Source organism: Martes martes (assembly GCF_963455335.1).
Source record: "Martes martes genome assembly, chromosome: 14".
Classification (NCBI taxonomy): Eukaryota; Metazoa; Chordata; class Mammalia; order Carnivora; family Mustelidae; genus Martes; species Martes martes.
The window spans coordinates 41,069,743-41,085,572 of NC_137902.1; the positions used below are offsets into that span (position 1 = coordinate 41,069,743).

At 46.2% G+C, this 15,830-nt stretch overlaps 1 protein-coding gene across 1 annotated transcript in view; it reads left to right on the top strand.

Annotated features, from left to right (window-relative positions):
* Nucleotides 1-15,829, top strand: part of FRMPD2 (FERM and PDZ domain containing 2) — a gene marked incomplete at both ends in the record, with an annotated part of 86,029 nt that extends 70,200 nt beyond the window's left edge. Inside the window, 4 exons of the mRNA XM_080822929.1 lie at nucleotides 794-1,008; nucleotides 3,387-3,485; nucleotides 9,292-9,635; nucleotides 15,523-15,829. Coding sequence (XP_080679055.1) covers nucleotides 794-1,008; nucleotides 3,387-3,485; nucleotides 9,292-9,635; nucleotides 15,523-15,829 — 965 coding nt within the window. The remainder of the gene's footprint in view (nucleotides 1-793; nucleotides 1,009-3,386; nucleotides 3,486-9,291; nucleotides 9,636-15,522) is intronic.
* Nucleotide 15,830: the final 1 nt, after the last annotated feature.

Below are 15,830 nucleotides of genomic sequence, written 5' to 3' on the forward strand. Positions count from 1 at the left end.
CATCTTTGCTGCCCAGAGACAGCTGTTTTGTCTTATGGTCCGTCTACATGGCTAAAGAAAACAGTGGCTAACACATTTCCTTAGAATTTACAGAATTTTCTTCAGAGTCTAATTATGCAAAATTTTGTTCAAATAAACTAAAAATGATTGAGGTTCTAAAGGAGAAATAGGAATATATATGATGTAAGTTTTATTAAATCATATAAGTATGTTGTATATGTCTATCAGCTATGTCTTTACATATAAACCCTGTTGATTATCTATAATTGCTTTGTTCAATATGGTGATTATCTGCCACATGTGGCTATTGAATACTTGATATATAGCCAATCCAAATTGATAAAATATATACTTGACTTTTGAGGACTTAGTTCCTAAGAAGGATGCAAAATATCTCATTAACACTTTTTAATATTGATTACATGTTGAAATGGTCCTACTGCAATATATTGGGTTACGGACACTATATGAGCAAGTTGATTTTACCCGTTTCCTCTTAGTTTTTAAAATGCAGCTATTTGAGAACTGAAATTACACATGTGGCTCACATTTGCAGCTCACCTTATATTTCCATCGGGCAGCACTGATCTATAGATAATGTATATAGATAGTGTAATTATATAGATAATGTATGTAAGTATAATGGACTCTATCATAAAAATTAGCAAAATGAAATATTTTTGTGTAAAACAGAAATAACTCATTCACTTCACAGTTCACATCATTATACAACCTAGTCAGCTTCAATGGGAATCTACTAAGGGATTTATCTTGTCCATATCCCACAACACAGGTCCTAAGTTTGAAGTCACCCTGAAAAAAAATGCCAGTGGGTTGGGATTCAGCTTCGTGCAGATGGAGAGAGAGAGCTGCAGCCATCTCAAGAATGATCTTGTGAGAATTAAGAGACTCTTCCCAGGGCAGCCGGCTGAGGAGAACGGGGCCATCGCCGCTGGTGACATTATCCTGGCCGTAAATGGAAGGCCCATCGAAGGCCTTGTGTTCCAGGTAGGAGACCATGCAGCCCCGTGTGTACACTGACACCAACCATGCTTCTTTTAGGCCCACCCACCATAAGGAATATTCTGGGCTCTTGAAATTCACACCTGGAACCTGGATCATAAAAAGAAAGCAATTGGTGGAATGTTCTTACATTTAATTTTCTGTCTCAGTTCTTGAATATCTGACCTTGAGTAAGCCTTGTTTCTAACTAGGTTTATAATGAAACTGAAGATAAAAGCCTGGCTCTGGGCTGGCTGAAGCTCTCTTAACATTCTAGGGCATGGATGTGTGGGCTGAAGAGACTACAGTGGGTCCTTTCCTGCTCTTCTTCCCATTTCTCTATGAAATTTACAGAAGTTGATGAGCAGTGTTGCATCCGTTGTCCTGTGTATATTAAAAAATGTAATTTAAAAAAGAGAGTAAAAAGTGGACACTTCTCCTGGCGCCTGGGTGGCTCAGTCGGTTAAGCATCTGACTCTTGATCTCAGCTCAGGTCTTGATCTTGGGGTCCTGAGTTGAAGCCCTGCATGGGGCTCCACCCTGGGCATGGAGCCTACTTAAAAATAAAAGAGTGGACACTTCTCACTTCTTATAGCACAATATCTCAATGGGATATTGTGAATATCAGTCAGGGTCCTGGCTGGAAATTGAGTCATTTGAGTAGAGTTTAATACAGGTGCGAGCTGGTTGTTGGGAAGCTCAAGGGAGAGTGTAGAGCCCCAGGGCTGGGAACAGTGGGTGCAATTATCCATCTACACCTCCCAAGTCCAAAGGCGCATGGGAAGGAACAGTTATATAATCCGGGAAACTGAGAGAGCCGGTGAAGTGGACCTGATGACATGAACAGTGATAGCAGCTGAGGGACCACGCCATTCTGCGCAATGCCATGGGAAGGAAGGCAGGAAAACAAATACCCACCTGTCTTCCCGGCTCTGATCCCTACCCATGCTCCCATTGGCTGAGCCCAACAGGAAGCAACTCCCTCTCCTGTCTCTGATCCCACCTGTGCTCCCATTGGCTGAGCCCAGCAGGAACCCTCTCTGCAGTCTACACAGGCCCACCTCCAGAACACAGAGCAAGGTGGAGAGTGGCTCTGGACTGAGTGATGAAGGGCGGAGAGTCCCCTGACAGCATATGCTTGGTGGCAGTACCTTCATTTTTCTGGTTTGTGAGCGAAGACCTGTTTTCTGAGACCTAGTGCTGGGTCAGCAGCTCCATGAGGAAATAACGACACAGAAGCAGGCAGTTCATATGTTCTCAGAGCTTGTGGTGGAGTAGGACAAGCAAGAAAACAGAACCGACTGTGGAAAATAAGTGCCGTGAGAAACAAAAATGCCTGCCCCAGGGAACTGGGGAGAAAAAAGTGCTCTCCCCAGGGAACTCGAGAAGGAAGCACGTTCCATTGCCGCTAAAGGGGGTTATTAAATGACATCCAGATTAGCGGTTCTCAAGTTGGAATGATGCTGCCTTTCAGGGGACATTTGGCAAGGTTCAGATACATTTGTGGTTGTCACAACTGGCAGATGCCACAGGCATCAAGTGGGCAAAGACCAGAGATACTGCTCGACCTTCTACCGTGAACAGGACAGTCCCCACCCCCACTTCCAGCCTAAAATGGCAGTAGGAAGGAGAGGATGAGACATCCTGGCCCAGACAGGAAACGGGAACTATCAAGGCACCCTGAAGCCCTGGAAGCAGAGAGTCGGTTGGTGGAAGAGGCTCAGCATAGCCCGAGCTTAGGATGGGGAAGCAGGTGGGAGAGAGAGAGAGAGAGTGAGCCGAGAGGCAGTGGCAGGTAAGGACAGGTCCTGAGAGAGGCAGTTCCGTGGGAGAAGGCCCTGGTTATATCCACACTGTGGAAAGCGTGCTCTTGAATGCCATGAAGGAGGGCAGGTGGGTGACTCTGGAGGAGGCAGGGAGCAGGGAGCACTGCAATTTCATAGGTGAGAGGTTCTGTGTGCCCGAGCTGAGCAGTGGAGGAAAGCTCAGGGCCAGGGGTCAAGCTTTAGAGATTGGGGTGCTGGCCTCTGAGATGGGGGGCTGCTGAGAGGAGAAAGAGGTGGAGATGATGAATAGCTATTTGTTTGAGTCATTTTCTCAGTGAAGAAAAGGCATCAGGTTGGGCAAGTGCCACCATGGAAAGGCCCTGGGCAGACCTTGGCCACTTCTAGCCCAGCGTGGATGCTTTGCCTGCATGGGAGCTCCAGGTCGGTGACTTCAGTGTCTCTCACTTTAGGAAGTCAGGCCCCTGTGTTTTCCAAAGTTCTCTGGAGCCGAGAAACAGATCAAGGGGACACTGCCAGAGAGCTAGTGGGGAGCACATAGGAGGAAATGCCACAGCCATGTCACCCCCACGTCCAACCACAGATTCTGGTTTCTCATAGGAGGTGCTCCATTTACTGCGAGGGGCCTCCCAGGAAGTCACGCTCCTACTTTGCCGACCCCCTCCAGGTGTCCTGCCTGAGGTAGACCAGGGATGGCAGGTAAGCGACGGTGCCCTCTGGTGCCTTCAAGCACCCCTTTTTTTGTCCTGAGAAACCCTGCTTTGTTTCAGGTAGGGTTCAATGCCATCTTCTTCCACGGGGCAGGGAGATAGCTAGGTTCCAAACCTCAATTAGTCTGTGACAAGTTCATGGGCTCCTATGTCTTGTCTGTCTTCTTCTTGCCCTCCTTCCTCTGCATCTCCAATGTTTGCGTCTTCCTGTAAGCAGTCATATGTTTAGATCTTGTCTGTGAAACTTCTAGACTCAGGTCTTCTGGTGGCCCAAGCATCCAAGAGGGGAAACCAGGAGCAAGAATAATACATAAAACCAGACTGAGGAAAGGTAAGAATTTCCATTCTGCGGAATGAAATGGAGAACAGGATTTATGTCCACTTTCTTAAAGCATGAGTTAGACATGTATGGTCTAGTGCAAAGAAGAGGCAATGAGATTGGGAGAATTCAGAATTTTTGCTTTGATATTTCTCTTAGGATGTCCAGAGAAATAAAATCAAGAGGGTGGATGTGTGTAGAGGGATGTGGGTGGGAGGGGAGGTTAGGGAATGGGCTCATGTGGTTGTGGGGGTTGGCCAGTCTAAATTCTGCAGAGTAGGCAGGCAGGCTGGAAACCTAAGGAGGGGTCCATGTTGCAGCGTGTGTCCCAAGGCAGACTGGAGGCAGAATTCCTTCTTCCTTGGGGATTTCAGTCTTTTTCTCTTAAGGCCCTCAACTGATTGAACGTGACCCACGCATATCATGGAGGGTCATCTGTTTTACTCAGTGTCTGCTGATTTCAATGCAAATCTCATCTAGAAAATGTCTTCACAGAAACATCTAGACCAGTGTTTGACAACACATCTGGGTACTGTGGCCTAGCCAAGTTGACAGATAAAATTAACTATCATAATGCTGCCGGTGGGGGCCCAGGACACAGACACTGCAGCAGAGATTTGAGTGCCTGAGATTTATGGACCCTGCTCTTGGGAGCAACCCCTGGGAGGACGAGGGAGGCCAGGCTGGGTGGAAGGAGACGTTAACGTTGTGCAGCTGCAACAGGGGCCTCTGCTTATGGCACAGGGAGCTTTGGAGCTGGGATGGCCCCTCAGAGCTGGCCTGAATTGGGACAAGAGAGCTGTACCTTCACACTTTGTATCAACCAGCACTGTGGTGTGGGCTGCCGCAAGGGAGGGGACCGGACTTTGCCTGAGATGGCTCCCTTGAGCTGAGCTGAGCACGATTCTTGGGGAGGAGCTGGGTGTGAGCTGTCAGTAACCAGCACTACCGGCAGCTGGGGGATGAGGGCCTTCATCCTGGGGAGGCGTCTGTGTAGGTACCCTTCAGTCACCTGCACCTGCTCTGCCACGTGCTGGCTGCATGGACCTTGGGCTTGACTTCTCTAGGCCTTGTGATTCCTCATTTATAAGATGTGGATAGAACCAATTACTCATCTCTGAGGGTGACAGTCACTAGAGACATCACGGGGGACTTGGGAACCCAGGTTCTTCTGATGCTTGGACTCTGAGAGGTCATGTGATACAGACTTTGGTGAGAAAATTGCCAGGGAAAGGAAATCAGAAATCTGCCAGTTTGGAAAAGAAGGTAGACATGGCAGCTTTCTGATTTCCTTTCCCCGGCAATTTTCTCACCAAAGTCTGTATCACATGACCTGAGCAACTGACTGGGGTGTGAGAAGGTCGAGCTTCACAAGGGCACAGATCAGGCTGCAGGGCTTGTGCCCTGTGCTTTTGTTGAGATCTCTAGGAAATGCCAGGAAAAAGCTGTCCTTCTGTTCTGGAGAATAGCTACACTTAGGAGGGCACAGAAAAGTCCAGTGGGAGGGCTTGGAGTGAGGCATGGTGGGCATGCTTTCTCTCTCCTTATACTTGAGGGCCACATGGAAGAAGAATTTTCATTCATTCATGTGGCTTCAGAGGTTAGATAGAGGACCCAGGAAAGGAGCCTTTAATTCCCAGCTAGAATAAAGTAGTCATGGAAAGGAGACAGCCATACAAACATCTGGAGTAAGGTCATTCCAGGTAGAAGCAATAGCAAGTGTGAATGCTCTGAGATAGGAATGAATCTGGATGTTTGAGGGACAAGAACATAACAGGTGTGGAAGGGGAGAAGCTGTAGAGGGAGGCAGGGGCCGCATCATGTAGGGCCTTGTAGGTCTTGACAATGTGCTGATTCCATCTTGGCAGCCGTGGGAAGCTACTGGGCTGGAAGTGGTGGGAGGGTTAAGGGTTAAACAAGAGCATACCCTCCTCTGGTCTATACTTTAGAAAGACCAGTGAGCTGGAGATGGACTGGAGCAGATAAGCCAGCAGTCATTCAAATAAGCCACTGTGGCTTGGACACAGGTTGTAGCTGAATAGTTGGTAAGAAGTCGTCAGATGTAGGAGATAGAGCCCTAAGGATTACTTTTGCCTTAGATATGATCACATGAAGAGAAATCAAAGTTTGACTTGAACACCTGGTTGAATGGTGATACCACCTGCCAAGATAGGGAGTGCTTGGAGAGTGCAGTGTAAAGTACATGGAAGAGAAGCGATAGTTCTTGGTAGCATGCAAAACTGGAATGTCTGTGGAACAGCCAGTGGAGATGTCAATTCAGCAGGTGTTTGTGGAGGATTGGCATGATATCAGGGCTGGAAAAGGTGGATTTGGGAATTGTCAGCAAATAACATTACCTAAAGTTATGAAATGGATGAGATAACCTCGGGAAAGAGTGTAGAGACGTAAGCCACGCGGCCCCTGATATCAAAAGGTCCAGTTCAAAGAAATGAGATAGCAGTAGGGGCCTGGGAGGTTGTGGGAAAACCAGGGAAGGGCAGAGTTCAGAGGGAACACATTCAAGGAGAGTAAGTGAGTAAAGGATGCTCTCAAGAAGGAGGAAGAAATCAATCATGTTGCATGCTCCTGAGAGGTAGAAAGAGATGAGGACAGGGAATTGTCCTTTGGCCTTAGAAAGATGTAGGAGACTGAGCAGAACTCCTTCAGTTGAATGATGGAGACGGAAGCCTGGGTAGAGTGGGTACAGGGAGAAGTGGGGAGACACAGACAGAAATAGTGAGGATAGGCACGCATTTGAGGAGCTGAGAAATGAGTGGCTGGTAGTTGGAGGAGGTTGGGGAGGGATGCAGGCTAGTTGGTAGACTGTGCTGTGGGGAGATGAAGGATTCTCATCCGAATGCACCCATTTTCACTGTGAAGTAAGAGGCAAGGTCAGGGGATTGGTTGAGGAGAGAGATGAGAGATAATATAGAGGGTAGAGAGAATGGGAAATTGACTTCACTGAGGAAGTAAGGAAAGATTATCTGGAAGACTTGAGTGCCCATTTGACACCTGCGTTCATACACTTGGCATCAGTCTGTGGCTCAGAAGCAGGCACGAAGTCCACATAGAGGGTCACTAGGGATTGGAGTTCACAGATGGCAGGTCACACAGAATGGAGGAATGTAATGCAGAATGGGAGCTCAGAGTGTTCTTTATCTTTAAGGGCATGTTTATGGGGCAGGAGTATGGAATCAGCAGAGGAAGAGGGTGGGGGAGGGGGGCATGGTTGGTGACAAGGCACTGTTGACCCGAAGCCTTGGAGAGGGTGAGGGATCACTGTAGAGTGAGTACCAGGGGTGATGAGGTGGAGGGAGAGGAATGGTTGAAAATGAGATTTTGGAGGTCTCCCTAGGAATATGAGAGAAAATACGACTATTTATTTTTATAATACTCCATTTCAAATTTTAATTTTTGTTATGTCCTTTGTAATTTACATTGTATATCAGTAAGGTCATAAGAGTTTATGATTTATAACTAAATGAAAGTACATATTTGGAAGCATATCCCTGCTCATTTTGGGGAGTGGGCGGTCAGCAAGGTGAGGAGCCCACGGGGGTGAGTGGCAGAGTAGCAACTTCTTTTCTGACGGGGTGGAGGAGCAGCCCTTTCTGGCTCTCAAGTCCATGTGCTCCTATGATGTCAGGCGTGTAGGTCATGGGATGGAAGTGCTAAAAGATAATTTTCAGGAAAAAGTAAACGCATGACTCTCACATTGTTGTAGAAGTGAATATATGTTAAAGATTTTATCTAATCCATTCAATGAGGGAACCAGGCAGATGTTAAAATTGGTTCAAAAGAGATTTCAAAGAACAACATATTTGTTTATAGAGATGATGTACCTCAAAGCAAATAATACACAAATTTATAACCCAGAAGGTTGTGCTATAAACAAAGCATAGTTTCTACTGAAGTACAGATTTTTTTTCCCCCTATGGAAAGTTGAGCAGTGTTAGTGTGCCACAGTGTGTCATCAAAATCACAACCTAAAAGGCCCAACAGGGATGTAAGCAGTTGTGGGGAATCAAGTAATATTTGGAGAAGTGAGAAGGAGACCCAGGGCAGGGAATCAGGATGGGGAGGGGGATGGGGCTGTGAGAATGAGCCAGCACAGATGAGGACAGATGAAGACAAGAGTTTACAAAACTCATTTCTTATCAGAAAGTGGGACAAAGACTCATTGTTACTTTTGTTTCCATATTTTTAAATTTTTTAAAAGAAATTTAAAAATTTTTAAATTTTAAATTTTTAAAATTTCATTTATTTATTTTATTATTATTATTTTTTAATTTAAATTTTAGGTAGTTAACATACACCACAATTTTGGTTTCTGGAGTAGAATTCAGTGATTCATCACTTACATACAGCACCCCATTCTCATCCCAAGTGCCTTCCTTAATACTTATCACTCATTTAGCCCTTCCCTCACTCACCTCCCTCCTCAGTTCTCTATCATTAAGAATCTCTTATGGCTTGTTTCCCTCTTTTCTTTTATTTTTTTCCCCTCTTCACATATGTTCATCTATTTTCTTCCTTAAATTCCACATATGAGTGAGATCATATGGCATTTGTCTTTCTCTGATGACTTTTTTCACTTAGCATAATACTCTCTAGCTCCATCCATGTCATGGCAAATGGCAAGATTCCATTCTTCTTAATGGCTGAGTAATATTCCATTGTATATATATACACCACATCTTCTTTATCCATTTATTTGGGCTTTCTCCATAATTTGACTATTGTTGATGTTACTATAAACATTGGGGTGCATGATCCCCTTGAATCTGTATTTTTGTATCCTTTGGATAAATACCAAGTGGTGCCATTGCTGGGTCATAGGGTAGCTCTATTTTTAACATTTTGAGGAACCTCCATACTGTTCTCCAGAGTGGCTGCACCAGCTTGCATTCCCACCAGCAGTGCAAGTTTTCCCTTTCTCTGCATCCTTGCCAACACCAGCTGTTTCCTGTGTTGTTAATTTTAGCCATTCTGACAGCTGTGAGGTGATATCTCATTGTAGTTTTGATTTCTGTTCCCCTGATGATGAGTGATGTTGAGCATCTTTTCACATGTCTGTTAGCCATCTGGATGTCTTTTCTGGAAAAGTGACTATTCATGTCTTCTGTCCATTTCTTGACTGGATTATTTGTTTTTTTGGGTGTCGAGTTTGATTTTCTCAAGTTTTGAAAATATTAAAAAATATAACATTATTTTTCTAATGCCCCGAACTACGGGATTCAGAGATGATTACTTGTGTCACCTAGGGCCCAGCGGGAATTAAGGTCCTGACAAAGGGAGACTGACCCCAGAGCCCATCTCTTAACTGCTTTGCCCCACAATCACAAACACACACACACAAAACCAGAAACAATAAAAACAACAACAACAAAAAGGATTATTTTTTTTAAAGAAGCACTTTTAGATTTTGCTCGGTGTGCAACATGAATCCAATAACATTTAGCATTTCTTTTAATAGACACCTGTGCTCTCATCAGACAAAGAATTCACCAAGGCATCTTGTACTGACTCAGAGCAGAGCCCCAGTCTGGATCAAGAGGACAGCAGGAGGGACAGTGCCTCCCCAGATGCAGGGGAAAGCCTGGGTCTTAGGCCAGAGTCTTTCCAAAAAGCCCCCGGGGAAGCACAAGGGGACCAAGACCTAGCGAGACCCTGGACCACTTGCTTGATGCATCCTCAGGATTCCCACCCTCATTTATGCAGACTTCAGCAAGAAATGGATGCATCAACATTGGCCACCTCTTTGGAAAAGGATATGAGGCAAAACTGCTATTCAGTTTGTGATATCAGGAGGCTTGAAAGGTAAGAATCATCACGTTGGCGGATACTTTGTAAATGGTATGCTTTTCATTGCTAGAAATTACAATCAAGCAGTTCATAACTGTGTTCAGATGCTTACTGGGCTCAGCACTATTCTAGGCATTCAGTAGGGATGTGGGGGGTGGGTGTGGCAGGAAAAAAGAGAAGCATAAGGTCTGGAGCGCTGCAACCATAGTCCGTGAGCTTTTGGGGAAGCTAACCCCACCCAGTGGTCCTCCAGTACCCTTGACACCTACAGATGGCAGTCTTCAGGTGTTCCTCCCAGCATACAAGCCTTTGTGCTACATACTGCGTGACTTTTTTTTTTTTTTTAAAGATTTATTTATTTATTTGTCAGAGAGGGAACAGGGGAGAGAGGGGCAGAGGGAGAGGGAGAGAGAGAATCCTCGAGCAGACTCCCCGCTGAGCACAGAGCCCCACATGTGTCTCAATCCCATGACTCTGACACCGTGACCTGAGCCCAAATCAAGAGTTGGAAGCTTAATCTACTGAGTCACCCAGGTGCCCCCCACACCCTCCCCATGGCCTTTTAAAACACTGTGGTAAGAAAGAATTTCCCTTGTATGCATCACCATTTTTATTGCTAATGTAATACTTGACAGTCAACACCAGCTTAAAAAACAACTATGTCTTTAAACACCCGGCTGAGATGTTCATTTTAATAGCCATTTTTAACTTAGCCTTCATTTTGTGCCCATCCCCCACAAGTATTTCCTGTCTTCCATCCTGTTCTGATGGAAAACGTTCTCTTTAATTCAGTTGGACGGTACTTATCACATAGACTCGATGTGCATGGGAACCTGTTAGGAGCAGAGAGAAGGATGGAAACACTGAGAAAGGGCACGTGCTAGCTAGATGCCTACGCAAGCAGGCAAATAATGAGGAAGGACGGTTTGTGTGTGATGCTGGATAAACTCACTGCTATGAAATGGCTCTTCACTGTTGCTCATCCTAGAAGGCTGAGCAGGGGAGATCTATAGGGCCTGGTAGGTGACATGAAAGATGAAGCCTCGTGTGTAATGCGATTAGGCCAGGTGAGATCTGTAACTAACAAGAGCCAAGTGTATGCTCCCTAAAAGCCTGAGGGGGTGGGGCTCAGTCATTTAAGTATTTGACTCTTGATTTCCGCTCAGCTCATGATGTCAGGGTCGTGAGATGGAACCCCATGTCCAGCTCTGTGCTGAGCTGAGAGTCTGCTTGAGATTCTCTCTCTCCCTCTCCCTGCCCCTTCTCCTGTACGTACTCTCTCTCTCTCAAAATCAATCAATCAAAGCATTCAGATACAACTTTTATAAAAATACCATACCCGCCAAACAAAAACGAACTAGTATGCAAAGTAGAACACAGTGGGCAAGCACATTCATCAGTGGTATTCAGCTTCATTGTCTGAAAATGCATAATTAAATGTGTATTTCTAGTTTCTTACAATTGTGTTCTAGGCAGTAAATGATATATTTGGTCACGTGGGAAAGGAAAGAGCCTCCCGGGGTTTACCCAAGGACAACTGTTAGTGTGATCTTATAGGAGATATAAAAGGAACTGTGCTTATAGATTTTTAAAGGTTTTGGGGTTTTTAAAGGTTTTACTGCCAGACAGTTCAGGATGATGGACAGAAACCCTGAGCGTTGGATTATTGGATTATAAAGTGACTCTGGGTTTAGGTACAAGCCTGGAGGTTTATTTGCCATGTGCCTTCAATCTAACATAGTTATCAGTTATAAACAATAGTTTTTGTTTTGTTTTGCTTTTACTAATTATTAGTTTAGTTGCTGTTTTTCTTGGAATAACAGAATCTCAGGGTTGTTCAATATAAAAATGATCTAATCCAATCATACCCCATGCTGACATCTGTTTTGTAACATCCCCAAAGCAGAGGGCTTGCTTTTGACTGAGTACCTCCAGGGATGCAGAACTTGCTACATCTCAAAGTGGCCCATTTTATCACCATAGCGTTGTTGATCAGAAAGTGCTTCCTTACATTAAGGTGAAATCTGCTTTAACGCCTATTTCTTTTTATCTTTTTATCATGACATTTGCAAGAAACATCACATTATTTTTCTGAATCAAATTAAAGTTGGCTTAGTGTTCCTACTGGAAAGGGTATACCCGATGTCCAAAATATGCCATTTTTGGAGGGGATTGCTTCTCCTAGAGTTACACAAGAATCCTGAGGGCTTTCCCAGAACATCACAGTGGGGCTTCTGATATTCAGTTGGTTATGGTTGCTGCCCCATGCTTGTTACCCAAGCTGGTGTGGTCCATGGAGCCATAGGCGGGCAGACTTGTTTCCCTGTCCTGGCTTCCTCCACGGCCAACACCTCCCCCTTGCACTTGACCTCTGTGTAGTGGTCCTGGTAATGGCAGTGTTCTGCCTCCTCACACTTCCTGGCTTCATTTTTGCTGTGTTTCCACCCCCCTCCCCTCAGGAACTTGTCTGTCTCTCTGAAGGAACGACTCAGACCATATTAGCTTCTCCTCTAATAAGACATTAGCTTGCTCTAGCTACATACAGAGTGACTGTCACCTATAGGAAGAAAAGCATGGCACATGCCCAGCAGTTCCTGAACATGTTCCCCCAGCTCCTGCTGGGATTGGGGCTCTTTGCAGACTCCTCCTAGAAGTATCTGCACCCCAGTTCTGAGGCTGTCCCAGGCAATTACCTCTTTGTTTCTAGCATCTGTGAGTCAAGCTCTCTTTCTGCATTTTGGAACCAAAAGAGCACGTACTTCTTGAGCATATAGCCCTGGTTTCAGCTTTACCTGTCCTAAGTAAGTGTGCCTGGAGTGTTGATTCCTCTGAGCTTGAGGCTTTTCGAATGTCAACAAAGAGCAGAACAGTTCCACAGGACACTGCGCAGGTCAAAAGAAAGCACACCCCTGCTGAGTGCTCACAGGGTGTCTGGCGCTTTCTTGCCAGCTAAAAAACAGGTCCCATCAGCTAAAATGCCCAGCAGATTGCCAGAATTTACCAGCTGCCAGGTGTCTGCTTCCCAAAGCCAGCTGGCTGCCAGCCATCCTGGTAAACCCAGAGTGTTCGCAGAGAAGATGAGTTTTTACTTTCCTTCCTTGTTCTTCTCTTTTAAAACTGTATATTTGGAGACTCCACCATGTCAAATGCTTATAAAGCAGGCTCATAAAGCAGTCCAGTACATTTTCTTGGGGGAGGGTTAGATTTGCATGCCTCCCAGATTGAGGGCTTGGCGCTTGGCTGGGGTCGTATCTTATGCAAGGTTCGGTTCTAAAGTTAGGGCCTAAAGTGAAAATTCCATCAAGTCCCATTACCCTTGAACATCCCTTTGGAAGGCGTAATGTTCTTCGCTCCCATGGTGTGGAAGCAGATCACTTTTTCTTTGGTTGAGCCTCAGGGGAAGGGCCTTGCTGTCTGCCAAACGCTTACTTTCCGTGCTGGACTCAGAGGAATGAATGGGGAATGGCAGATTCAAGTTTTCCATGCATGTTCATTCCCGGTCTTATGCTTGTTGAGTGAAAAGTTGGTCATAGCAGGACAGTATCAGCTTATTTCCCTTCCTCTCTCTCTTGCCTACCATGTGTAATTACATTCATGTAATTAAAATGAATGTAGTTTCAGCAAGCATCATTTAGTGAAAGTGAGGTTGTTAAGTGTTCATGGCAATTAAGAATGCAAAATGAAGCCAGAGTCCTTGAGATGAACCCGAAGTTATTGTATACCTTCTGGGACGGGCACTGTTCTTGGAATAACGAAGGATGAGTAGGAGGCTACAGGTCTAACTTAGCAGTGGCTGCCATGCCCGCTGTAACATCACCATAGCTGGCTGAGGCCAGAGGCTGCCGGGCAAGTGGGCTGTCGGTCTGAGAGAAGGCACAGGGAACCCCTGTGAGGTCGGAGGCATGCCTGGGGGGAGCGAGTGAGGCAGGTGCCTGGCCGGAAATTGCAATAGTCTAAGAGCAGAACTGGGGCAGGACTGGGGCAAGGGCTGCTTCAGCTGGCTCTCTCTGCACACTCACAGGTTCCCAAGGGATGCACCCCACCCCCACTGCCCGACCACACATGGCTGGGTACTCGTCTCCAGTAACTCCTAAACACTGACCTTCAGCTCAGGATTGTCATGTGGACTTCAAACTCAGCAGTCCACCGGACTTCCCTCCTTGATGTCTTAGACACATTGCAAGCTCACCCTTGGGGCCCCCAAGCTTCCTCCCAGGCAGTCTGACACTTGCCTCTATAGGGAGCGTATTAGAGAGGTTGGAGGAGTCTGGTGGTGGGAGGCCAGGTGTGAACAGTCAGACACTGTAGTGGCCCACAGCATGTGATTCTCCTCCATCCGGAGGGAGGGAGGGAAGGAGGGAGGTAGTGGGCTGCTGCTGGGGGCGGGATGGGGTGGGGCGGGGCGTGGAGTGCCTGTGCAAGAGGCTGGGTTTCCTGTTCTTTGACACATCTTCCAAAGTGTTCCCTTCCATGTTTATAGGAAAATGCATTTTCTACACACTTTGGTCAAGTACTTTAAGGTTTTAAACTTATTTTCCCTCAAAGTGCTTGGTGATTTTAAAATATTACTTTCTTAAAGTGAGTGTTCTTTTCAGTTCTGGTAGCACACAGTCTCCTTTTTATGCCTATGAGTGTGCATCTATTTACATGAAACACACATTTATGTACACCCTGTAGGTCTCATGAGCAGAAATAACGTCTTTTTGACAGTGAGACTCAGGTGGGGACAGACAGTACAGTTCTGTGGGGGCGGAGGACGGACTCTCTGGGTGCTTAGGGGGGTGGAGCTCTTGGGAGGCACCAGAGCTGGGTTTAGAGGGAACATTTTGAGAAAGGGAAGAGAGGGGAGAGCAGGCGGCCTGTGACAAAGCCAAGCCATTGCTTCGGGTGTGGGGAAGGAGGCTGATAAATGGGGATTTGTGTGTTTGATGAAAAGCTAAATCTGTGTGCATTTCTTTTAGATTTTCCTCCTCGTCTTCCCTAACTGGGCTCTCGACAGATATTTCCTTAGCACGTTCTCTGCACGCTTGAGATGCTGTACCAAGTGCTCTGCCATCTGTCTGCACTGCTTTTTCTAATCAGAAAGCATGTGGGGCGACTTTGGGGCAGCCCCTGGAAAAAGTGTTCTACCACCGTTGTCTCTGCATCTTCACCAGCAGACAATGCACCTCCCTCCCCGCTCATCTGCCTCCTGTGTCACATGGGGACTAAATGTCACTCCAGCGGGCTGCCTCTCCACATAGGCTCTTTCTCAGCACTCCAAAAAGGACTCCACACTTGCACGAAGTGCTTTGAAGGTCACCTGCTTGAGTTGCTTCCAGCCTCCTGCTTTGGTCCTTTGCCTCTAATCCCTCTGTTGAAATCCTAATCCGAATCCTCTTGATGATAGCCCCTCCTGTTTACTGAGACTCGCCCTGTACCAAGAGCCGTGGTTGGACATATCAGAGTTATGTAATCTAAACATCCCAGCAATCTTATAAATTTCTCGATCTTCCCTTTTTCATTTGAGCAAACTGAGGTCCTGGAGAAGTTAATAAGCTTGCCTGGGGTCTCCCTGACTCCCCATATGAAGGATCAGTTCTAGAAGAGTCATATCTCTGTTTTCAATGCCATGTCCTCCGACAAGTCCTCCGTGGCCTCCTGGGCTCAGTCAGGAGCTCCCCGGCTCCCATAATGCTCTGTGCTACTTCTATCATAGCATGCTCTCCCTGGATTGTAACATTTGTTCATTGCTTGCTCTTCCCGTTAAATTGGGAGATCCTCACCTTGTTCACTGTTCAGAGCAGCCTCTGATAGGAGCTGCTGTCCTATGCTGCGGCATGATGAACATCCTGAAAGAAAGAAAGGTGGGGAGAGGACTTTCTTACCAATGCTGGAAGACACATGGGTTTTTGTTTTCTAGTCCTGAATTGGACACAGATGAAGAGGAAGGAGTCATAGGTCATCTACCAGAAGCCCCTTCTCCCACTGTGGACAATGAAGCCTATCTTACCTTCAGCTCTACATTGGAAAGCCAGCTACTCTGTGAAGAATGTCTGGAGGCAGATTCGGGAACCATTCCCTTGCCACAGTTCTGCTCTTGGCACGCTATCACAGAGTCTTTGCCTGTAGAAGAGTCGTGTGATAGTGAGAATGAATGGGAAGACCTAGAGGAGGCTGTGGACCCAGATGATGGCACCCTCAGGTGGGTATCACTCTGGGTAGACTGAG